The sequence below is a fragment of the Meleagris gallopavo genome, chromosome 7 (assembly GCF_000146605.3).
Source record: "Meleagris gallopavo isolate NT-WF06-2002-E0010 breed Aviagen turkey brand Nicholas breeding stock chromosome 7, Turkey_5.1, whole genome shotgun sequence".
NCBI classification, from domain to species: Eukaryota; Metazoa; Chordata; class Aves; order Galliformes; family Phasianidae; genus Meleagris; species Meleagris gallopavo.
This window is the reverse complement of record NC_015017.2, coordinates 19,223,420-19,250,577: the sequence shown is the minus strand read 5'-3', so window position 1 is coordinate 19,250,577 and position 27,158 is coordinate 19,223,420. Positions and strand designations below refer to the sequence as shown.

The 27,158-nt window shown below is 33.4% G+C and overlaps 1 protein-coding gene across 1 annotated transcript in view; it reads right to left on the bottom strand.

Annotated features, from left to right (window-relative positions):
* Window positions 1-27,158, bottom strand: part of KCNH7 (potassium voltage-gated channel subfamily H member 7) — a 173,197-nt gene that overhangs the window by 143,509 nt on the left and 2,530 nt on the right. Inside the window, exons 2-4 of the mRNA XM_031554296.1 lie at window positions 10,563-10,988; window positions 3,948-4,347; window positions 1,215-1,414 (exon numbers count right to left, since the gene is read on the bottom strand). Coding sequence (XP_031410156.1) covers window positions 1,215-1,414; window positions 3,948-4,347; window positions 10,563-10,988 — 1,026 coding nt within the window. The remainder of the gene's footprint in view (window positions 1-1,214; window positions 1,415-3,947; window positions 4,348-10,562; window positions 10,989-27,158) is intronic.

Sequence of the window (27,158 nt, the reverse complement as noted above, 5' to 3'; positions counted from 1 at the left end):
AGATCTGCTTTACTTAATGGTAACCGTAACATCAGGCTGTCGTTGATTCAAATGTATAAAAGCTTTTAATTGAGACTGTTGTTCTACTTACAGAATACAAGTGTACTACTGACAGTCCTACTCACAAATGTACATATAGGTGCCACACGGAAGCTGATTTTATGCAAAAATTTTGAAAGTTGAATTTTAGTTAATATGTTATCAGAATTTAGAGTTTTCTTGTTCTTGCAAACTTTTTGCATAGCTCTGCAAAGTGTTTAATCTATAAATTAGAGTTGCTCTGGAAACTATCCCTCTAGAGACACAGATTCATTGATCATTAAGATGCTCAGTCCTCTCAGTGTCTTCAAACGCAAGTCAACTTTAAAAACAAAAACAAAAACAAAAACAAAAACCAGCTGCTGTCTTCAGAAAAGAAGCCAGAAATATGGATGCTTACTTGCTTACTTGCTTTGTTACAAAAATGTTATTGTTTTTTAACTGGCCACATATCTTTTTATACAAAGACTGTTTACAGTTCTGTTTTAAAACAATACCTAAGATCAAACCTTAAGAACAGTTACCTTGCCAGTTCCTAGAACTGACACTCCAGACTGATAAATATTCAGTAGTATTGTGTGGAGTTTTTGTACAGAATTAGGTGGTTGTGAATGCAAGCAAGCAAGCAAGCTACTATTTGGACTATCATATAATTAGAGTATTTCTCTTTGAAAAGAGCACTTGATCTATCTGCCTGCTCCTCTCTTCCATCCACCAACAGTCTACCTGATCTAAACTACATGGTAGATAGGGTTTTGAAAAAGAGTCGGTGCCTGCAGGCTTTATACAAGAGTCACTCTGTAGATACCAACAGAAGTGTTCTTTGATACAGGAAGTGGAAAATCACCAAGGAACAAATTTCTGGAACAGTTCTGTCTGAAACAAGCCCACCCATGGTATTTCTTGTCTTAAGCTTCTAATAGTCATCCGCAATTTTCAAGCTTCTCTACGCACAATGAGAGTTCAGATTTCTCCTGTAGCTTGCAATGGTCTTGGCACCTAAATGTTTTGATGCCAAATTTGATTTGGTTTTAATTTCAATAATTGCTTTATATTCACTGTTTTTAACTTATAGTGATAAAACTCATGAATACTAAAGATTCTCAATCATTTTCTAAATTCACATTTATTAATCTACTCCTCAGGATCTATGCCTGAAAAACAGTACAACATACCATGTTCATGTCAATGCCATTGGTGTATGTCCATGCATGCTGGAAGTATTCCTCAAGTCGCTGCCGTAGAGGATTAGGGATTTGGTGAAAGCGTATAAACTCCTTTACTCGCAACATCTGCATGTGATATCGTGCAGTTCCCGAATAGAGTCTTTGGATTATTGCAGATACGTTTCCAAAAATACTCGCATACATTAATGCTAGATTAAAAAGAAACAAAATGTGCTTAAGTCCTGTCATTCAGTTTTGCAGGTAATGCAACAGTTCTTATAGTGCATTTTGTATAGAACAGCTCAGGTGAGACTAGATGTGGATTTGATGTACTTGAATCTTTCTATTTATTTGATTATATCAGTACCAACTCTGCACAAGAAGGTTAAATATGGAATGGTAAACAAGTTGGAAATATTTATCTTTAGAGATCTGTAGCCCTGAACTTGCAAGTTAGATTCATCAAATTTTACACACTCCAGAAGAGCTAAGAATTAGTAATTAAAATTAAGTACAAAGAACAAAAGGCAGAAGTAAAAAGCCATACATAAATTTATAGTTCAGGTTTTAAATCAACAAATAAGATATAACTATGGCTATCTGAAAAATGATGGGCTATAGTTTCCTAAATCTACTGGAAATTCAGTTCTTTACCCTATCCAGGATTTGCTTACAGACACTGATACCCTGACATACAACACTTGGATAACAGTTTGGATTACAGATTTTAAGCAACTTTTACCTGAATGCAGCCGATTAGACTAAAGGACTCAGTTTCAGATTGAGCGGTTCTCAATTTAAAATAACTGAGACTGGAATGTATTGTTACACCCAATCTCAGTGATACATTTAAAAATACATCTGAATTCAAGTAAACTGTACCAAGACATCTGAAGTTTTTCTGGATGTGTAAAATAAGGATTTCGGTTTTAATAATTAATTGAAGCTTTGCTTCTAATTCTTCAAGCTACTATGCATCTGAATAGATCTGACATAAATAAAATTCTCTTATATCATAAGAGGCATTAGGATGTTTTCATGTATTTCACTTACCTTCCCTAAACACTTTTTTCCCCCTTATTCAAGTACATTTCATAAAAATGCCAAAAGAGAGCATATTATATCACCATTAGGATACTTGTCTTTTTTTTTTTTTTTTTTTTCCTTCAAAAGAGTCTACTATTTCTTATGTGTAGAGGAAAAAAGATTCAGTGGATTATCTACCTTTAATTCTTTATGCAACTTTATATTCAACTATTAAACTCCAGTGAAAAACACAAGAGTTCTGAACAAATCCAATTCACTTATAAATAAGCTCTGAAAAATCAAGCAATGGCATTCTAAAAAGTATGCTTATTTCTTTAAAAATATGACTATACCAGTCCTGAGTATCTGTCATCCTCAATCTAGAAAGAAATCTCTCTAACTCCAATGTGGTGTTAGAAAAAAACATTCCTACATTCTCACGGTATGTACTGGGTGATTTCATAAATCAAGTGTATGCTGTCAGAGTTCAGGTTCTAATTTAAACAATTAAGATATATATGTCAATACATTATACACATTCATCCTTTTCCATGAACTCATTAATATATGCTAATGTCTTCCCTCTGGGCAGATGCAGTTGCTTCCATGGTGTTCATATGATCACCTGTTTCCACTTCTTAATTCTTCCTTCAATTTCATCATGATATCCTTTGGCTGACCTACAGCTGTTTTTCCCCAATTTAGCAAATTTCTTTTGCTTGTTATGCCATAATGAGCAACTTTCTATCATAGTACTCTACAACAGAAAAACAATCTATGTGAAACCCAAAAAAGTCCTTGCACCTGGTGGATGCAAAGGTAAGAGTAGACTGTTGTGACTTCAGTGCTTCTGTGAAGCAAGATCATTCAGAAAAAGAAACCTGCTCACATATCAAGCAAAGCTAAAATGGAAAATTTTAGAACCAGCACACATTAATTTATTTTGCTAAACTACTATACTGGTCCATAAGTTAATATATTGATCCCTATTGCTAAACCAGAAAGCCTTATAGTTATACACAGAAGCATGAAATTGTTGAACAGATTAACTAGCATGGAGTCAAAAAGGAGACTGTAGTGGAATTGCTGTACATTTTAGATCAATCTGCAGATTCTCTATCAACAGACAATGCTTTTTCTGAAGTACTGCATGAAAAAAGGCTAACTTGTACAATTTGGCTAGTGTCTTTCATAGACCTTCAGTCCAATCAACAAAACAGATTTACTGACCATTTGGTTGTCTGGACATCAGAAACACAGAATGCTCAGTATAGATAGCCTGTATTGCTTACATTGCTTATTACACTGATTCAGCTAGTAATATAAGCAAGAGAAGTTATATGGGCATATGGTTTATCACTGGATGTACTACATATTTTTGGAAATCTCATGCCAGTATACTAAAATGCTCAAATAAGTTTTATATGTTTCTAGTAGAAAGAACATTTAAAAATACTTAGATACTCACAGACCTTAAAAAACTGTAGGTTTTGTCTAATATCCATTTTAATTTGGTCCAATATCACCTAAGAAACACAGATACCTCAGAATTCCTTAAAATGCGTTGTCACAACACATCTTTACATAAAACCATTTATTTCTTTATGAATTTGCCCTTCTAGCTGCATTATTATAATCTTATTAGCTTAGATTTTAAGTCATTTATTCAAACACCAAGGGGAAAAAAATATCCAAATATAAGGTAAAACTACTTACAGCCAATCAACATGACACAGATGGAAAAGATTTTCTCTGAGTTGGTGTTTGGAGAAACATTTCCAAATCCTACACTTGTCAGACTGCTGAATGTAAAATAAAGTGCTGTAACATATTTGTCCTTGATGGATGGTCCAGAACTTGCATCACTCTTATTGTAGTGTTTTCCTAATTGCTCTCCTAAAGAATCCAGCCAGCCAATCTTATGAGCCAAGTAAGGTCTTTCTACATTTCCAATGGCATACCAAATACAAGCAAGCCAGTGTGCAATTAGTGCAAATATGCACATAAGGAGCATCAGAACGGCAGCACCGTATTCTGAATATCTGTCCAATTTCCGTGCTACCCTCACCAAACGCAGCAGTCTAGCTGTCTTCAGAAGACCTATTAATGTTGTCGTCTGTAAAAATAAAAGATATAAACAGAAACTGATTTTTTTTTGTTAGCAAATTTAGTCTATGCAATGAACAAAGCAGAAGAAATTTCATAATGTTTGAGAAGTAAGCAGTAGAGTAAACATTTCACATGCAATCCTGATTTTATTTTACTTAAACTATCAAATTTATTATAACATCAGTGAAGAAAACAATAAGCAGTGTATATTTTAAATGAAGATATATTGACCATTGTCATTATCTGCTGAGTACTCTTTCATTTTGATTATTATTCTTGATCTGCTATGTGTGATAATAAAAGATGCCAAAAACGAAGAAACTGGCAGCTGAATTAAAATCCACTGATTGTTTGAAAAGGAAATAGAAATAATCTCTTGACACCATAACTTTTCTTCTAGACATTTTCTTATGAAGTATGAACCTTGAAAACTTTTTTGGCTGCTGGGACATACTAACAAGTAAAATCAACTGTTAACTGTCTATGTTTCTGGGTAAATAAGCAAGATGTTAATGGACAGTAAAGCTGGGTAACAAATCACGGAGAATTTCTATTAAAAAGGCTGTTTCATTGATTGTGATCTCAATAGTCTGAGAAACCATGTATCCTTCCAAAAGCTAGTCCTAAATTAAGCTTCAGTGTGCAAATACTGCCATTAGGGAATTTTTTTTGTAAGTTAGATCAGGCTTTACTAACTATAATTCCTTAATGACAAGAGTAAATTTTAGAAAAGCTAGCATTTGTTCTAGTGGTGTAGTTGAAACCATTTTATTACTGATGTAGTCATATCTTGACAACTATGTAAGACTCAACATTTTCTTCCACTGCATTGTAAAAATATATGTAAGTAGACTGTGAATCCCAAGTTTGTCAACAATTTTTCATATTATCCTTAAGATAAGACTTGCTAATATTATGCATCCTCTGTGTCAAACTTATGCTTAGATAATGCATCCATGTGAGCTCTGGAGTATACCTAATATATATAATGCAAGTAAACTTCAAGTATTCAGGGTGAAATCAGCAGAGTGGAGCTAGATAAGTTTCAAACAATCAAGAAACTCACTGTGAGTTTAATTTTCTTTAAAACGATGGAGAGGCACTGATTCTAGAAATAGAGCTGGCAGTAAAGGTGGAAAGCATGAATTCTTTCCTTAGTCTCCTCTTCCCTAGGTTAAACAAACCAAGTGACCTCAGCATCTCCTCATGTCTTCCCCTTTAAATTTTTAAACGTTTCTGTAGCTCTCCTTTGGACATTCTCCAATAATTTTATTAGTTTTACACCCTTTTTATGTTTTGGTACCCTAACCTGTTCACAGTACTTGAGGTGAGGCCACACCGGTGCAGAGCAGAGTGAGACAATTCCTTCTCTTGCCTGGCTGCAGCGCTGAGCCAGATGCAGACCAAGGTATGGCTGGCTCTTTTGGCTGCCAGGGCACCCTTCTGCCTAAATTCCGCTTGACACCAACTGGAACCCCAGGTCCTTTCTGTGGAGCTGCTCTCCAGGATCTCATCCTGGATATGTCCTCCAGTCTGTAGGTAAAGTGTCCATATGACATACATAATACATTATACATGTATATATTACATATATGTACATTGTACATATTACCCCATCCCAGGTGCAAATTATTTTGGAATAATTGTTCAGTTCTTCCTTGAGAAAGGTTAAAGTTTGCCAGTTATTTGCCTCCTAGACAAATATTTTCTGGGTATAGGATGCTGAACTTATCGTACAAAATCTTTACATATTACAATAGGGTACTCTTAAGTCTGATTAGTCTTCTTTTTTAACAGTGAGATTTGTTTATACCAACAATGTCTTGGGTCCTGATAATGAAGTGATCATCGCAGCAAGATACTTTGATGGACAGCAATTGATGACAGCACGACTGGAAAGAGGAAGGCATCAATCTCTGCAGAGGGTATTATTCAGAAGTTATTATTGTATCATTCTGGAAGAGAGAGCTGGTATTTTTGACCTAATTTATTATCTGCATAAATAGTATTCTATTTGTGCAAAAAACCACTTATGACTCATGACCTTCTCACTGATGGCCAAATCCTTAGTTTTGCTCTACATTTGTGTGTGGGGTTTTTTTCTTCATTTTTTCATCACATCCATTATCACTAATGTATAAATATATAATGTCATGTCTTATTTGTCTCTTTTATAAATAAAAAAAACCACTGATATGTATGAGAAGCTCAAAATGTCTCTTCCAATGTGCATTAAGTTGCATTTGCTTACACAGTGTTTCATCTGCTGGGTTCTTTCCAGCTTTCTGGTATTGTAAGGTCCTCAGTTTCTCAGTAGTTTCTTGTTATTTAATTTTTTTTTTTTTAAATAATCAGCACCCTTCTCCCTTTCTTGAAGCCTGCAATTAAATCTACAAGGCATGAGTACTATATCATTAAGCACAGCTATATTTTTTCTCTCTGGGACAAATCTTTATTACATGCCAGAATTTAACCTTTTGAAGATGATGTTAAAGCACACTGATCAGTAATGCTGCAGTCAGGATTATCAGGTTCAATCTCTTATTCTAGAACTGTGGGATTCTTCTTTTAAGTTTACTTAACAAATACGCTATGTAGTGGAGTGAAGATATATCAAAACTTGGAAAGGAATAAGAGTGCTTTGAATGTATGTCTCCATTTTACCCCCAAACCATTTTTTTTTTTTTTTAATTATTTATTGCTACCAATAGAAGATACTTTCACTCTCTTTCACTCTTACATTTTGTATGTATGTTGTAATAGATACTGTGATGTATTTTTTTTCTTTCCTAATGCAGCATTTTTTCTACTGATGTTTTTTGGTTTATGTTTTGTAAATTAGTTTTTGTAAAATCATGTTTTGTAAAATGGCTTTGATCAATATTATTTGTAGAAACAGAAAAAGGCTCCTTTCTGCATATTTCAGCTAAGTATTCTGCCCTCAAATAAAACTAAAAATATGAAAATTATCTTCCTAAAACCATTACCACCACTTGTAGATATGTTTTACTGCAGTAGGTTCTAGATGAAAGAGAAGAAATTCTGTTTTGCTCTACACCCATCTGATTTTTCACTACAACATGTCTATATCTGTGTAAAGTGTAAACTGTAAAGATGGTGAATAGATGAAAAATTGCATCATTTTCAATCTATGTACCTAAAAATAAATAGAAATATTGAGCAGCATTTCACTTATACATGGACATTATCTCTATGTATGTTTTAAGGACCTGTGCCATTGCAACTATTAGTTATTCAAAATCTGAACCAGATCTCTCTGATAAGCAGCATAATTAAAGTTTCAAAAGAATAGAAACCAAGTTCAATTACCCATTTTTTTCCTCTTCCCTAATGTTGGAGATATTACTTAATATTTAAAGCACACATACACAGAAAGGCAAACATTTACTACCAGGCATGATCATTTTAAGAGTCTTTTTAAACAGAAAAAAATCATTTTAAATTATATTAGTTCCTAAGTTCAGAAATTGGAAAGTAAACTGTCATACTCTGTTGCTTTCCGATGGGTGACAAAATACAGCTCAAATGGAAGCATTCAGATACTGCTGCATGTACTATTTGAATTCTTATCTCCTGCCCTTTCTAGACTCAGTTTGATATCGAGGTGTTTCAAAGCTGGGTGAGCACACACAGAGCTCTCTTAGGAGCTTATGTTGTTTAATAAGGAGAGAGTTCAATACAATTGTTCATAGGGGATCTTTTCTGAAGAATCTCCAGGTAACAAAAAATAGCTTTTTCATAAAAGAGATAACTCTCGTGACTGAAAAAAATCTATTAAATGAAAAAGGCTTCATTCTAACAGTTTTACATTTTCTTCCTCTCACTAAACTCTCAAAAGGGATTACAGTGAAAATGTTACAGTTAGCAATATAGGAAGCAAAACTACAGTACATCGCGGCTTAGAGAAAGTGATTGACATGTTCAATATCATGAATGAAAGAGAGAATTCATTATGGCATGATTAACTGTTCATAATGTCTATATTACTGGTTAGGTAAACAAACTTTTTCCTGATAACTGTTCAATTACTTATTACTTACCACTGTAATATGGAAAAACTCATTACATGGTCCAAGAATTTATGTTCCAATTCCACGTTTGATATTTGTGTACTGATTTGCAGGAATGCACTTGTTTGCTATTAACCTTTGATTTTATCTTATGTTAAAAACTGTCCCTTCAAACTTCAGCATTTAGCACATTATTGTTAAAGATTTCTGTAGCAAGGGAGATGTAGAGAATGATGCTCAGGGTGAAATCCAATGAGCACTCCTTCACTAAGCTTTGGAATTTGTCCCCATTGTAATTCATGTTGTTCCACATTTCTCTTCACTGAACATAATTTTTGGCTGCAATGAGTGCTTCGTGATCAGAAAGAGAAGACTGTTCTTGCAAGGGAAAGATATGGTCCAAGTAATGCCACTGTCAAAATATTTGTCTTTTATGTGTGTGTGTTATCAAAACTGCAGAAAAAAATCTTGAAAGACGGAGATCTACCACACATAATAAAAGCAAAAGGTGAACAAAGTTTCTCTTGAATCTCTGAGCATTTTAGTCACATTCTGTACAGAAAAGTTCTCTATTGGTAAGAGAACTATTAATGCATTATCTCTGTTCTTTTTATTACTTTTTCTTCTTACTGCATTCGTTTAACAAAATTTACTTCCACTGCATGCTATTACACTACATGTGTCTCCAGATTACTCTGGAGAGTAATTTTACCTTGAATGTGTATGCTCATGTTTAAATCAGTAGGAATATCACTATTGATTGGACTGTTATTATTTGATTTCCATGTCTGCTGAATTAGATCATTTTATTCAGAAGTACAAGAAAACTTTTTCTTTTTATAAATTCTGAGAAAATGAAGAAAAGCACAACTAATATTCATCATACTTCTGATTTTTTGTAGGACTTAAAGATCTCACAAGACTCTCAATGTACTTCTACATTGCATTGTATGCACTAGTTGTTTTGCATTGACTCTTAAATACATAGGTTCAAATGTCACTTGTGAGAATAGATAGTGTATGTTCAGAATTCAGTTCAGACTTTTTGAGGCAGATATAAAAATATGTATTGTTTCATAAATGGCTTTAATAAAAATGAATTAATTTTAAAATGAAAAAGTTTTTGACTTATTTATATCATGACACAGAGGAATTTCATGCTAAGATTGCTGATTAATTCAGTGTTTTTACTTTCCTCTCCTCAGTTAATGAAATGTATACATGCTCGATAAACATTTTTGTCCCTTATATCAATATGTGCAAAACTGTTTCTTTAAGAAATGGATGTCTGCTCTTTGAAAAGAGACAGAATCATATTTTGCTGGGTTTGCTGTGTTTTTTTTTTTTTCCCCGTATTCTATACATCACAATAAGAAATAAACACAACTCTCTACCTGTCAGTTTAGTTTTCATCAAAATATATGTTACAACTTTAGACCTTCTTAAATTAAATAAAAATTCTTTGGAAGAAGGCAGAATTGGGTCAGGCTAACAGAATACAACGTATGTCTTATATGCACCTTTGGTCAATTTTCAGATGCGTATATTGAGCATTTTGTTAACCCATTCTACAGATTGAATGAAGTCATTAGCCACATGAACTGTCAATCTGGCAAGGTTCACCCCAAATCTTCTTTTGGTAGTCCATGTTCTTGGTAAAATAAACAACAACCTGATGTTTTTGTAAATTGTTATCAAATAACATAGTTTGCACTTCATCTAATTTGTTTTACACAACTAGACATCTGATCTAAAGATTTTGAATAGAGGTAATTTATTTTACTATGTTAATACCAACATGACATTTAGATTCTTTATGGATAGTTTTTACAAAGCAAGAATCAAATCAAAGGAGCAGAAATTCTAAAATAAAAGCATTAGAACAAGTCCTTCATACATTATATTTATTTCATTATTTGTAGTGGTATCCAAATATGGATTAATTGAAAAATATTAGTTGAATTATTCAACTTTTTCTCCCGTGAATGAAATACGTTGACAGGACAACATTCCTTGACAGACAATATTCTGAATTACTCTAGTAAGAAGGATTTAATTTTATCTTTAGTTTAAAAGATGGAACTACTAAAAGGCTTATTAATTAATTATTAAAAATATATATTTGGATATACAGATTATTGTAGTAAAGTCAGAACTTCAGATTTAAGATTTCTCATTTATTTAAGCTTACCTCTTCAGAGCCAGAGCCAAAAATCAGCAGGTCAAAAGGTATTGCAGCAACCATGTCAATTAGGAACCAGCCTTTGAAGTAGTGAATTGCTATTTTTGCTGGGTCACTTACCACTTCTTCATTCTGGTTTACATATGTTGTTCTGAAGTTGATTAGAATGTCAATGATAAACATAATATCCACAATTAAGTCTACAACATTCAGTGGACTGCAAGAATATCCACACTCTCTTCTCTTCCGTTCCTCGCTATCATTCAGAAGGAAGGCAGCAGAATAAGGGGTGAATACGGCAGTGTATATTACCAGCAACAAAATAAGCCAGTCCCAGACAGCTTTAAAAGGACTATAGTGCAATATAGTAAACTTGTTGATGCGAGGTGTTTGGAGTTTATATTCTGGTAGAACATCAGCCCCTAAGGATAGAACCTAGAATAAGAAATATACCATGTCAAATAATTCGTAACATCTACCACACCCAATAAATACATTGACAATTTTACACAGTAGATTGATTCTTGTTCCCTGCATCACCCACTAAGTGCCATACCTGGGCCATAAAATCTAAAATCAGCATAATTAAAGATGCCATCAAGTTTCTTTATCCACCATGCCACCATGACCATGTCCATGGCCAGTAACACACTTTTCTTGCTGTAGTGTTTTTCTCCCAAAGCAAGCCTATTATCGTTGGCTTAAATTCACTCCAAAAGAGCCCACAGTCATTACAAAATTATTAGGCAAACAGAAATTGAATAGTTAGATAAAGATCTGTGAATGCCCTTGACAGCTATCTCCACTTTCATGCATGGATGATTTTTATTCAAGCTATAGTTACAGCACAGCTAAAAGTGTGACAAAGAGGTTCCACTAAGTATTGCCTTTTGTTTCACTTCAGCTTTCATCATCAATATCTAAAACTTTTTATCATCCCTTTGCAAGTGTGGATATGTTATCTGTTGGTGTTTTCTAAGTTGGATTGCAATTTTATTTGGAAATTATGTTTGTATGGATTGCTTGATTTACTTGCTCTTCAAGTTGAAATGTTTGCTTTGTTGGAAAGAACAAGTGCAGAGTGGGCACAAGATAAACCAAATTTCCTTTGGCTGCTACTCCAGTCTGACATGAACTCTGACATGAAGGAACAAAACCTTTAAGGATAAGGTAAGCTATGAGGGTTTTTTTTGTTTGTTTGTTTGTTTGTTTTTTGTGTTTTTTTGCCTCTACTTAATGCTTGGCCTACTTACAGAAACTGTCAGCAATGATGCTAATTATTGCTTTCTGTGCTGAAAGTACTATCCAAATCCTATGGGACTCAAATCACCACTTAATTTTACACAGACCAGTGAGCAAACATTAGACAGTGAACCTTCAGTTACTATGCATGTGAGTAAGTGATAATTCAAGACATATTCAAGAAATTATATGTCCATTTTTCACCAGTTACTTCTACTTATTTCTTCTCTCCTGGCTAATTAAAAATAATGTTGTTTAAAAAATCAGACCTTTCAAAAGTAACTAAAATGAATAAACATGCTGAAATGAATTATGACTGGAAGGAGAAATACAGTGTCAGCAACACTTTCTGCTTTTGTTTAGCAGTAAGTAGCTTGGGATTAGAGACTTCAGTTTGCACAAGATTGAGGAATTTCATGCTCCCTGAACATAATCTTGTAAAATTATAAGGGTCAGCACATTCTTTCTATTTAGCTTTCCAATAGCAAGTGTTTTATAAACCTTAGATCCCATCCTTAGCAATCCAAGTGGCACTTATTCAGTGAAGTTCTACCCTGAAAATGTTGTGAGAACACCGGGGTTAATAACGACTCTTTTCCTTTTAGCTGTAAAGAATGAAACGATTAAGCCATTCAAAAGATTATATGGTACCTTCAAGAAGCCATAAAGTATCATGCTGAAGTGATGGTAGAGATTATTCACCTATTTTTTATCTTGTAACTAGGGCTTGCACTTCAGTAGTGGTGTTAGTTTTGTTTTGTCTTGTTTTTCTTTTTTCTACACATTAAACACACTGGCAGACAGCTACCTGAAAAGGAGGTATTGCTTAATCTCATAAGCAGACTTAATACTTTCATACCACCACTCTATGAGTATATGTAGCAAGTTAGTTATAAAATTGATATCAATGTCATCCTGCTGGGTTTTCAAATCATGAAGGAAACAAACTAGAGAAGAGCAATAAAGTTTACTTCTCTTTTAGTTTGAAAATTCTAGCTGGTTTGCTTCATTTCAGAGCAACGTATAATGTACACTGAACTTACTCTCCAGAAACCTGGCTCTTATTCAAGTTACGTTTATTTCTAGACTGGTTTAGATTGAGGTAAACAAAAAAATAGAACACTTAAAAAAAAAAAACAGGCAAAAAGAGAGAACAGAAATAGTGATCACAGCAGAAATTGATCCAACTTCTTCATTATGGTTTCTTGGACACAACAGAAGAGACTAACTGATGGTTGTGAATTCTATGTTCATAATGCAATATAGAACTTTATGTTTCTACATTGCTTACTTACATGCAATGGAAAGTAAAGACACGCTCATTATGTAATGACTTTATTTACTGGATTGAGAGAAGGAAGATGGGACCTTCTCAAACAAAAAACTCATAGTTACACATATAAAAAAGAGAAAACACATTATTGGCTTTCTTATCATTTTCTGACTGAACATGAGATGAAATTGTCATTTTGCTTTTGTGTGACATCCTTGCAAGGACTGGATACTGGTGTTGGCCAACCTATGTTGATCTTGCACTACATTGTGTTCAAAAGACCCTGTTTTGCATAGTGATTCTTGATGAAGCATCAAGGAGCCTAAATGGGTTGATGTACAGTACAGCACACTGTCAATAACTGCTTTGTGCAGGGGAGTCTTGTTATGCGCTCTGCAGTACAATGTGAAGCAAGAATATTTCACACTTCTCAGGGAAACACTAAGATTTTTCTCTTTTCAATTTCCTTAATAAAAGAGACTATGCAGGTAAAACATTAGGCAAAATATTAGATGATCTGAGAATTATAGTCTAGTCTCTGCCACTGACTTTCTGAGTGATGTTAGGCAAGCTGACATTTAGCCTCTCTGACTTCTGACAATGGAGAAAATATTTATCTACTAAACTGAAAACATCTTGAAAGAGATAATCAGCATAAATCATTTACAGAAGCTATTACGTAGCGGCAATGATCTATAATTCTTCTAAATTTAGTTTATTCTTTTTATTTTTAATATTAATTTGCACAAATATTTGTTCTTTCCTCTTTTTAATTTTGATATTACAACTTAATGGAGATATTGCTCAGTTTATTTTTATTTCCTGTATGAAACATTTTGTTTTTATTATCTATTATGCAAACAGCATAGTTTCAAGAGACACTGAGAAGCCAACGCTGCTCTGTATCACACAGAAGAGAATTGTCTTGAGACACTTTCAATTTGAATTTATTAAAGAATGCAAATGTTGACAGTAAAAACCAAAGAACTAGAAACTAAATAAAGGCACATAATACAGATTTAATAAATCATAACAGAAGTAATAAATTATAACCCATCTGTTACAAATTGTTAAAGAAATGCTTCTGTCAAACCACTCTGCAGAATTGCGGTGTGGTTTCCTAGGTATCAAAGCACCACCTGCAAGGAAGTGTAATGAAGTATTATCATAGATGACTTTCCAAGCAACTGTAGAACTATATAAAGCCCATGAATGTGGAAACCAGGAAGGATGCCTGATGCTTTCAAGAAGAACTGAACTAACTCTGTGGACATAACTTGACTGCATAGGCCAGAAGCTGTATGAATTTTATTCAGAAAGCACCGGACCTTTAGCACTTTTGTTAAGAAATCACAGTGTTTTTGTGCTGTGCATTTCCAAATTGACAGCAGATACATAATTGCAGTACACTTGCACAAACAATATAGAGCACATCTGCAGACTAGGTAAAACCTCTCATCATAGACAGAACTAATACACATCCGGAAAATATGATCAGAGGGGGCAATGTTTCCAGGTAACAAAATAAAAGATACACAGGGGAACAAAAAAACAAGTAAATGGCAGTTATAAAATAGAGGTATACAAAGCGTGGAAGTTGATGAGCACAAAGCTTAATATATTAGCTTTTCAGAAAGATAATTTCCTATGTCTAATCACAAATTATCTCTGAAATGAACTGTTAAATTTACATATTTAACATTATGTAGATCTATTCTGTATTAGATACTGTTATGTCACTATTACTTTTGCCACAGATAAAGTGAAACTTGTACTAACAAGGTTGTATCTTATACAGCACCTCTCATTTTAACAAACTTCATAGTCCTACATTACTTGAAGACTTTAATATAATATTTAATATTTATCCCTCTGATAAAATACCATTCATGAAACTATGGAAGATGCTACCAGTCCACGCACTGAAATAAAATGTTAAAGTTTATTTCTAAGAAACACTATATAAAATGAAAATGTATATGTATTTTGCCAATAGCTCACTGAACTCAGTCCAATGTGAGGCAAACAGCTCTGTTCAAAGAATGGACAACGTTCCTGCATCTTTAAATCAGGGAATCTATAGCAAATCTATCAAATGTTAAGTTCTTGTATGCTGAAACTTGAATATTATTCTACAAAAAAAAAAAACTGAAGACACTTCAAAATTCTCCATTGTAGAAAGCATATTAAAGATATAAAATATCTTATATCTTGTATAGCCAACATATAATATTTACACAAAAATGTAAAAAACCTGATAATAGAACCAAAATAATTCTATTATTTAGATTTTTTAATCCAAACACAGCGATTCAAGGTTGAAACAGAAAGCCAAAATAGCACACACTCACCATCTGAGTGTAACAAGATAACTGCACTAATGGAGTATAAAACATATTCTTTTTCTTAAAGATCAAAAGAAAAAGGTGTCATAAGAAAATTAATACCTTTCTTATTTTTGTAGAAGGCTCCTATAGGTTATTTGATCAAATAAATCTCAATGTCCTCTAAGTAATTTTACAGAAAATGGAAATCTATTTGGATTAAACAATATTTTCAGTGATTCGTGACTATAAAATTTAGTAGCATCACCTAAGTTCAAGTAAAGTAAAGCTACTCTTCCTGTTTGCTCTCTGATGCAGTTCATGGTGCAGAATGAACGTTACCACTACAATTCAAAAACTCCAACCTCGAGTAAAATCCATGTACAATGCCTCAACTCCTTTAACATATAGCTTTGAGCTCATGTTTATATGAACACACTTTACAAGAACTCATTTTCGAGGAAATTGGAAAACAAAACAAAGAAATAAGAAAACACAATGATGGAGCATATACAAACAATAAAGCCTATAAAGCCCCAGTAAAAAAATGCTTTTAGCACAACCATAGACCTTAAATTTGAATGACATTACAGTTCAAAAAATAAAGCTACTAAGCTATAACTAGCAAGGACATCTTTACTCTTTTCTTCTCTATTAATAATATTATCATGAGATTTCTACAAATTGGACATCCTGAAGAGATCTTTGAATCTAAAAAGACCTAAAAATAAATGTTACGCAAGCATTATTGAGTAAATGGAAATTAAATCAACATATGCTTGCTGATGACAGGCATTATCTAATTCCCCACAAGACTGTTACAGTCTTTCATATTTCAGTTTTCTGAATGATTGTCTCCCTTGATGCTGACTTGACCAACTAATAAGATTATGCCATTATTGAAAGAAATTTGAAGTGCTTTTCATTTAGAGTGAAATCCAGCTTTATATTCTACTTTCACACATCCGTATTAAAAGACATTTTAATATATTCTTCAAGGATATCTATTAAAGAACATCTTAATCAAGAAACAATGATAATGGGAAATGTTAATAATTTTCTTCCTGTTTTAAGGGAACTTAAATTTAAGTGAACATGTCTCTTTTAAATTTTTAAAATCTTATAGCATGATACTTAGGATACAATGCTGATATTTACCATTCTCTATGAGACAGTTTGAAGTAGACCTGTGAGGTATTATCATAGAATGCTTAGTGGCCTCATATTTTTAAAGTTAAGCTTTTGTTAAGGAATATCTGGTGCACTGTGAAAATATGGGTTGTCTTTGCTTGTCCTATGATCCCATTTGGGAACTTCAGTTACAAGAGGTAATAAATCTTTCTAATTTAAACAATGGATTCAATTTTTTTTTTTTTGCAGAATTAGAAATAGCACAATAGATTTTTTTTCGTTTTGTTTTGTTTTTAGATTATGCCCACATATTCAGCAAGAGTAAGTGTAATTTTAAATAGGCACTGAAATGCATTTTTTGTTATTAATGTCTGAAAAAACTCAAGCCTTATTTAAGTTTTGAGACATTTTGTTCCAGAAACCAGATTGTTTTTAAATGCCACGAAATTAAGCCTTTTTTTGAGGTAACGAAAGGCAGACTTTTTCTGAAAAGTTTTTTGGATGTTCAGTAAATCAATATGCGGCTGGAGTTGCAGTTTCAGAGACAATGAGATAATAGGAAAGAAGTAAAAATGGGTAAGTTTTGGTTGGTCCTTGGAATCTATCTGATCTAGTGTTAGGCAATTTTCATACTAAATGTCCAAGCAATTTCAGTGAAGTTGAAATTTAATACTGTTTATTATTGTTAAAATTTAAGAAAAGGAAAAATTTTAACTGAATTATAATTCTAATTGCCATAAGATTGCTATTTTGATTTTGAAAAATTCAAAAAGAATAGTGACTGACATCATCGTAGACAGCTCTTGAGCACCTGTGAGCGTAATACTGTTGCTTTCACCATTCAAATTCCTCCAATTAAATTGTTCTCTGTCTGCCTTAGGTAGTTTAGTTACAGTTACATATTTATAACATTTCCAATTACAAGTGGAGGTGAATATTTTCTGCCTGCGGGGGAATTTGCTGTCTGCACCTGCCTTCCGGTTCTCTAATTCCTCTAATTCTTCCTGCACTGTTATGTTTACAACGTATGCAGCTGTAGCTGCAAGCCTTATCAAATGGAAACCTACTTCAAAATACATATTTAGAGCAGATGAGTTTCTCCAAGAAGGAAGTGCTTTTCCAATCTTTGCTAAGAATGCTTTTGGGAAACAACACTGAACAAGTAATAGAATGCCAAAAGGGTTTTACATGGTTCTTTGTCAATGTTGGTTCAATGGTTCAATGTCAGTGACATTGCAATAGCCAGTTGCATTTGAGCTATATTTGGAAGGTTTTTAAGATGTTTTTAAAGAATGAAACAAATATATAGATTAGAATGCATAATTATAAAGGGGGGTTGATACATAATGATGTGCAGGAACTAGAGAAAAGCTTTCACAACATCTTTCTGTGTATCCAAAATTTGTATTTTGCTTTTTTTAGAAATATAAAATGATCTCTCTATACAGCTTTCTCCTCTGCTTTTCACATTTTCTACTAAGACTGTCATTAAAATATATTTCATTATACTTATAAGCATGCTGTTTAAATTTCTAAATAATAATATTTTATGGCATGTCATCTAAAATACATGATAAAACAGATATCAAATTTAAGATCTGATCCCATGCCTGAAGCCCACATCCATGCAGTGTATGTATCCGTTACTGACATGACTTAGCTGTGTACAGCAACTGGATTGGTGCCTTGCCATTACAGCACCTGTACTGGAAAACTGCCAGGTCCTCACTAGTGCTTATTTTATAGAGATGTTCTGGTATCCACAAACACTGACATCCCCAGAAATGTAATTGCAGGTCTGAGATCTCAGCCAATACAGCAGTGCAACACAAAGAGAGAGGCCATGTCATTATCAAGTAAGTTGACAATTATTTGAAAGAATCACAGAACTGTTCTGACTCTTAAAGATTTACAAAGATTCCCCCCAAAATATGTTCCAATTAGTCTCTATTTGACAAGATAGCATTCTTCCTGATGATAAGTACTTTCAAATCCTACTGGAAATTTGAGAGAACTGGGATATCTTGGGAATACTGAGTGCCTTACAAGACTGAGCTCATACAGCGCTGCATTTTCATGTGACTACCAAATAATTCAATAAGTATATTCAGCTAATGATATTTAAATATGCAGCATCACAGAATCACCAAATTAGCAAGGAAAGTTATGTGTACCCTGACAACAGAACGGTACAACAGGATTGTCTTCATATTTGTTCAGTAAATTGTGCAAATTTGATGGAATTAATATACTTGTAGATGTTGCTGACAAAGAAAATTGCTTCACTCGAACGTATCTAATAACTTAGAAAACTCACTACCTTTAACTTATCATTCATTTTCTCATAAATATAGATATTTAAAGAGAAGAAGTATTTTTATAGTTCATTTTCTATGCATTATTTTCCATGAAAAATTAAGAAATGGCTTAAAGATCTTAAACCTCAGAGGCTCTTCCTGCCACTCAGTATCCAATTACTGGGTAGATAGTGCATTGTCAGCGCAACACAGCAGCATATAGATTTTTTGAGTATGCTTTACTGATATTTAAATCATTGTGATTTGCAGATAATGAAAGAAGGAGTTATTGGCAACTATTTTTTACAAACATTGATGCCTGAATACGTATTAAAAGTTGTGTAAGGCTCTTTATGAATTCTCCAAGAAGTGAAGAAGTATTATTGAAGAAGATAGAAAATACAACACTTCAAAATGCAGAAAAGTTTATGAGCTATTCATTGCTCTTCTGGCAACATAACCAGCAAATTGTTAACAAGCATTTATATGTCTGAACAAGAAAACATTAGGGGTCATATATTTTAAAAAAGCTTAAATTATTGCTGTGATTTTTAATCACCTAAAATATATATTCTCTTGTTAGCTCATGGTACGACACTGAAACAAAGCAGATTTTGTGCCTGTGTTTTATAGTCTCTCTTAATATATTTCAGAAAAAAATGTACCTTTATACAGTTGCCAAACATTTTGATTCAGTTGAAAAAGAGCACAAATGCTGTAAGAGAATATCTAAAGTACATGTAATAAAGATGAAGCAGGTACAAGCTCTACTTTTGTTCTGTAATCCCAGTATCGGCTGACATAGCATTTTGGATCAGTGTATAAAAGGAGAAAAGATCTCTATCCTTAGATGCATATTTAAATTTAATATCCATTTTTATGCTAAATTATTGGTCCATAATCAAAAAATAAGCAAACTTCAATTTCTAGAAAATTTGCATTTAGTAATTAGACCTTCTACTGTTTAAAAAGTTAAAAAGTTAAAAGGTTAAAAGGTTAAAAGGTTAAAAAGTTGACTTCAACTGAAACTGCACTGGTGGCTTGGGAAAGCTTCATTCAGAAATTCAGTCTTTCTCCCTCATGACTCTCCGGTGTTTATGATGAATGAACAAATGCCAGCATCACTCATTTTAAGAAGACATTTTGTCTTACCATTCTGCCTAAATCTCAATTTTCACAACATTTCTAGTTTTTTAGTACATTATCTAACATTGTACCAAATTTTGTCAAGAAATTTCCTACCAAAATGTATTTGGCCATGAGAAATGGAATGTGATCATATAAATCACATCTTGTTAGCAAAACCAACCCATAAAAGAATCCTGATTTCTAGAGCAATCCATTTAATTCATACTGCTTATGCAGTGAAAATGGCAGAGCATTTACAGGAAAAAAGCCATGAAGAACCTCTCAGATAAACTTGTCTTTCCTCCACCAGTAGCTGGATGTTAAGTGAGACATTTTTTTTTTTGCTTTTCCAATCTAAAAATATATTTTGGATTTAGGAAATATGGAAAGACACACTAGGAGGAAGATACGCTCTGCTGCTCTAACAAAACTATTGTGTTAAAATGACACCAGAGATTCAAAAGCAACTAGAACAACCTCATTTATGTAATGCTAAATTAAGCTCATGTTTGGGAGAGTTTAAGATTTAACCAAGGACATATTGGAATCTTTTTGGTACCGTAGGTTATCACATGCATGGTTGCAGGTATGAAAAGTATAAACCGGGATAAAAAATGTCTTGAAGCCTGGCTGTAAGATTGATTCTTCCCAGTATTTTTTGTTTTCCAAATGCATTGTCAAATTTATCACAGTGTTTAAACTGCAGAATGGATCACTCACTTTTTCAGTTTCCTTAGCTTGCTTGGTACAATACACGTGAAAAAGAGAGAAAAAAGCATAGTTTATCTGGAAATAATCACCCTATATGTAACATATTTTAAGCTTTGCTTGAAAAGCTGGAAGGAAGCTGCAGTCAGCAGGTTATTCTAACAAAATTTGTCAAAATAAGTTAGCTGGCCTCTAACGAGTTCTCCAGGATGACCGTGAGCCCTAGGCACTGATTTCTTGCTCAATTCCAAGCCCAGCAACTAACATCATTAGAGACTAAGCTGCAGCAAAAGGTATTTCCTTCAGTTATAATCTTTCATTGTTATCCCACCTACAAACCCAATAAAACTAAACTTTTCTGAACAGAACAAAGTGGTACAAATGTGAGACTATGACATGCAGTAGCTCTTTTGTTTCAAAGGAAAGTAAGTTTCTTCATAATTAATAGAATTCATTTAGAAAGAGGAATATATTCAAAGAAGATGGATACTTAGATTAGAAGAAAATGCAAAGCTGTGAAAAGCTGTGTTTTTCACTTACTAGTAGAAGTGTTCCAAACAGGCTATGCCTGGAGATGTATATACCTTTTCATGCCAGTTTCCAAGTTATTAAATAAAAAGTTGCTACTTTAATTTTGATATTTGAAAAGACACTGCCTTAGTGTAAAATATACATTTCTTGACTAAAATTTTATACTTGAAAATACAAGTAAATCACCTTAAAGAGAATTCTACCATGTGTTTCAGTGAAGGATTTATGTAGCTTTTCAGAAAAACAGACTTATCTAAGATAACTCTAATACAAGTCTATGCTGGTATTGTGAAGAAAGAACTCTGCATGTTTTCTAAACACTATGAATATTAACTAGACATTCATAAAATCAGCTTCATTTAGATTTGTATTTTTTAGTACAGTTCCATACAAAAAATTGTAGATGGCCTGAATAAGGTGCTTTTAGTAAATATTATCTAGAGATTTATATCTCTAGATATATTTTATATTAGTGAGTAAAATCCCCACTAATTTCATTTCTTAGCATCACCTATATCATTCATAAAGCTCAGTAAATGCATTGCAATTGCATATGATCACACTGATTAGCACACTACTTAATCAGCACACTAAATCAGTTTCATAAATAAAATATTTGGAATCCTATGACCTTCATTTTTTTAATTCATACACATGGTTGCAGATTTTTCCTTTGCTCTGATTTTATTAATATTTAAAGATAATTTAAAGAGTGTTCCTCGCTTTTTTTAAAAAGCATTATTTCTGATCTGTTATAGTTATCCACTTTCTCTATTGATTTTGTTACCAGTGACAAGCTGAAAGCATTATCCAAGTTCTAGCATATGACAGATTACAGATAAGAAGCATGACCTTATTTATTTTGAGGTCATTGAGAATTCATCAAACAACATATTGTGCTGATTGGGCTGAATGGTCTTCATTTTTTCTTACTTCTTCTAATCTGAAGATAAAAATTCCAAGCACTGACAAACCCTAAACAGAAACTGTTTTCCACAGATTTCAGCACGTGAACACCATCAATCCATACTCTTCTCTCATACTGGAGACAAAAGAAAAACACCCTTTCTACTGCTTTTCCCTTATATGCTTAAGATCACATGGTTTCTAACCAGCAATAGAAGATAACTGCCTTATAATTATCACCAGATTTATCATCATCTCACTATCTGCAAATTGCCAGAATGTTCAGTTTATTCATCAGTTTCTTTTGTCAGTCATGTGTGGGAACATAACTATTTCCTTGAATGTTATCTTTCAAATTGTCTACCAGTATTTCAGTTTGTCTTTGAACCACTATTACACTAAAAGGGAAATACGTTGCTTGCAAAAAATGGTATTAAATTGTTAGCTGCATTTGTGAGGTGTCTGGCACCAGAAGAGAGTTGAGAACCCAAGGCTGTTTAAGGTCAGAGAACTCAGAATGAGCGAGTCCTGAGTCTGAGGTCCTGGTGCTCAAGGTCATTTCTAAGAATTTTTTAACAGATGGTCTAAGATAACAGGCAAAATTATCTGGAAATATAACTCAGGACTGCCTCTAAGTGAATATCCTAAATGTTAGCTACACAAACAATGTTCCTTGTAAAATGCCAGCTTTTTCTGGCCCATGAAATCCACAGTTTTCTTCCTTCTTTCCTCCCTTTTTCCACACATCAGTTGCTATTGCTGTCTATCGGTGATTTTCTCTGGGAAAATATATGCTTATTCAGCCTAAACACAGAAAGTGTTTCCTGAGTTAGCATAGTAACCACTTGACTTAATTGAAGTTATTTCTGTTTTGTGTAGGAGGCTGGTTTGGATGGCCTCTAGAGGTCTCTTCCATACTACGTTTTTGTACGGTTCTAAGGTTATGTAAAACACTGACTTGTTTCACAGCTGTTTTATAGCAGCTGTAACTGCATACTTAAAAGCTTATTTCAGGCAATGCATGCCAGGTGGATCAGAGGACTCTGCCACTTTGCTGGATCTCATTGGGTCTTGACAAGGGATAAGCAGAGACCTGACTTCTATTAGTTCATGATGGGCGCCAAACCTCTTGGTTTTCATGGATTAAGTTACCAAATTTAAAAATTTCCAAGGTCATTACATCATGGAATGTTTATCTGTTCTGGAGAAATGAGGTTTGCCAAAATTCTGCCTACAACTTGTTTTTCATCAGTCTTAGTTCTTACATACTTGACACATTCATCACATTCATTGTTTTCAGAATCAACTAAATCACAGTCTGAAAACCTGTACCTACCTATTTTCCCTCATATACAAGCATCAAAAAGAGAATGTTGATCTTGAAAAAAAAATCAGTACTTATAAAAACAAAAAAACGTATTACCCATTCTGTGTTAGCATCGCAGAACAGATATAGTATTGTAGTATTTGGCTCAAGGCCAAACAACAAAGAGCTCATACAAAATACTGATTACTTGAAATTATTAATTCATAAAGATACTGAATACCTTTTCTTAACAGCAAAATCAGGCATTCCCTTTCTCAGATGAGTAGATCTTAGGGGAATGACTTGGACTAATTAAGATAATCCTATCATTAAGGATGATTCCAGGTTACATACTTCAAAGCAGCTGGGCTTTCTGACTGCTCCATTTCCACCATATGTTGTGAAATCTTCTCAAAACACTATCAGTTTTGATGTCTTAGCCTGTTCAGCTATCACATGGGGCTTTAGTGGAAACAATCACCTTCAAGGAATTATTATTCACAATTGCTGTAAATCTGTAATTACCTTGGCCATTTTCTTACTCAATTCAATAGCAGTTGCTTCAATAAAAATGTTTTCTAATTTTCTAAATTGTGTAAAATGCTTTCTATTTTTTTCTAAAATTGATCAAAACAAGGACTTTATTTTCTGTTTCTATGCACTATGTATACCTTCTTGTTCTAATACAAAAGAGTCTATTCTCGAAGTTTGGTGGCATCTTTGCATAGATATGAATTACTACACCACACTGGGGTATGTTGATTTTGTCATCACAGTAATGTTCTCTGATATTTTTTCTATTCAGGTGCACCTTCTAAATGACAATTTATTCTAATTCCATAATTACATCTGCAGTAATAATGAAGCCCAAATATATAATGAGAATAAAATATGAAATTTTATTGTATGAGGTTGCTAAGTATGGTTGTAAATAAAGGAAATAATTCCTGAATAATTTATATCAATTGCTCATTGAGAACAAGGATAGCAAATAATTCAATAAAAAAAGATATTTCAGGAGAATCAAATAATAATACACTTCCCATGAAGTAATAAGGGAATGCTGGTTCTGCTTACCTCCCAATTTTTCTTTACATGTACGCCTTGCTGCATAATTGAAAGACATATCAAAACTGTTTCCCCTTAATTCACAATTTTCTGCTTTTTGTCAACTTTTTTTTCGAAAGGAAACAGTTTTGAAACATTGTTTGTCTGCAAGTCACTGCATGACGTTGTAAATGGTACAACAACGTCAACTGAATCAAACTACTGCAAATATATAGCTCAATAATTTGGTTTGTTTTTAGGTCTTAGGCTGCTCCTCTTTGTCCTACATGCCTTCTTTTACATTGAGAACCTGAAGGTTCATTTGAAATCGTGATCATATAATAGATCTTTTCATATCAACAGCTGAGGTTAGCCTTGGGGAAAATTGCAGCTTATTTCTTAATCTTTTAGAACTGACAGAGAGGAGTCTAGCCAGATTACAAAAATATACAAGTGAAACTACAAGGTCCATCTCTTCTTGTGTGATCCACCATATATGAGAGCTTCACTTTAAGAAAAGCTGTGAGTGTCCAGCATGTCTGCAAATCAGAACACAGTCTTACAGTCAATTGTGTATCTAATTAAGGTACAAATCATTTGATCAACCATGTAAAAAATTAGGATGCATATATTTCAGGTGAGAGGATGGTTTTGAAAAATATTATCTATAAAAATTTGAAGATTATGGTTCTACTTTCCTATAACTCAGTTATTGTGTCAAATCATAAAAAATAGATACATATTGATACTCTTTCAACCAGAAGAGACTGCTAAATTTCTGGGTACCAATAATCTCTCTTAGCATTAATGATGAGGGCCCACAAAACAGTCTTGCTTAAATAACACAATTAAGGGATCTGTAATTTACATGGTTTTTAACTGTAAATTGCTTGTTGCCACTGTTAGTCTGTGGATATTCAGGAATTCTTTCTTCTCTGAGATTAATTAAGGATACAGACTAATGTAATCTTCATGCCATTCTGAGTCCATTCACAACAGATTTCTCAGCTTTGGAGCCATCAGCATGAACTGGATGAGTAATAAGACTTAAAATAAAAAACTTTAAAAAAGAAGATAAAATTGCTTACTGTTGGTTCTCTACATGCTATCACTGAGAGGCCAGAGTCCCCTTTACAAACTCATCAGAAATGTTAAGAGACAGATGTCAATTTTATTTATTTATTTATTTATTTCCCCACCACTTTCTGTAATAAAAAGTCTATTTTCTGTGCCTCTGGGAAGACCTGTCTCTTTCTTGCGATCAATGTCAGGACCCTATCTAAGCCTGTCAGTGCAAAAAAGTGCAGAAATTGGATTGCCTCCCTGAACAGACCATCAAAAAATGAGTCATGTAAAAAAAGTAAGTTCTAGAAGATAGCCTAGCTTAGTGTTTCTGGAAATTCTAATATGAAACATTAAAAAAGTTTTCAGTAAAGTAGAAGGGAAATGTAACTAATTTTAGTGACAGATATCTACATTGGGATATAACAAAGCCAATTATTCAATAATGGCTATGTGGAAGCTATTGCTGGGCTATTCATATGAGTAAAAGTCAGTTATGAATAAGTGATGGTTCTCTGCATTACACAGAGAGTTTTAGTCAGCTAAACCAAAGGACATTCTGGACATTGTGAAGAGATTAAAACTGCAGTTACTATATAGCTTGCAGTGAAGTATGTGACAGAAATGTTACTGCTAGCTATATGGTGCCTGCAATCTTAATGTCTACATAATGTCTTGAATACTCCTCTTAAGTAGTAAAACAAAATTTGGAGGGTCCTTACAATAGAATTTATAACCTAGCTCTTTTCAATTAGATTTGCTTATCACGTTACTTAAAATGTATGACATGGAGAATTTTATTTATTTACTAAGTAGTTTTACAATGAAATCATTTTCTCATTTTCTCCATCTACATTTTAAAGCTTTTATTTTTAACTCAAGATCAACCACTGTGGCACAGCTTCAGTTCCTTTTGAAAGTCTTTTCTAAACTTTTTTTTTTTTCCGGTCCTAATTTATTACAATAAAATCTCATTTGCTAAAGCCTTTGTCTCCTCCTTAAATGCTTTGTCAAAATGTATCCGTCCCTCTAAACAGAATGATCATGATTACTGTTTCTTGTGCAAGCAGCCGTGTGCTAACTGCTCCTTCTTGACTACCTTTCCTACTTAAATTCCTTCTCTAAATTGTGAATATGATTGAAATAATACAACAGTTATCTCTGGAAAGTGAACTCATTCTTGAATCATAAGATACTGACACTTGGTTTGCTATTACTGAGACACTACAGAGAATCCAGAGTACAGTGATACAACCATGAGGCTCAGTGATACGTCAATGTGGTACCAGAGTGCATATGTTTGTATTTTAGCTGTAGACAGTGAAAGAAGGCACAGTAGTAAAAATGTCAGGTTATAGCAGCAAGAGTGAATTTCCCTGCAAAGCTGAGGAAAGGAGAGGGTGAGACACAGCATGGAGTGGTGACATATGTGACTAGACGTGGCGTTCCATGTCACTGAGTTATGCAATCACAGAAAAGCACGTCATGTTATCTATTCCTTTATTACATTTCTCAAGCTCTGTCTAAAAACATTTGGAATTACTGCTGTAACTTCTATTGGAAGACTATTTCAACATCTCCCTACTCTGATTAAAGTTGACCTTTTAAATTACCATGGCCATTTCACAGTCATTTGCTTTTTTTTTTTTT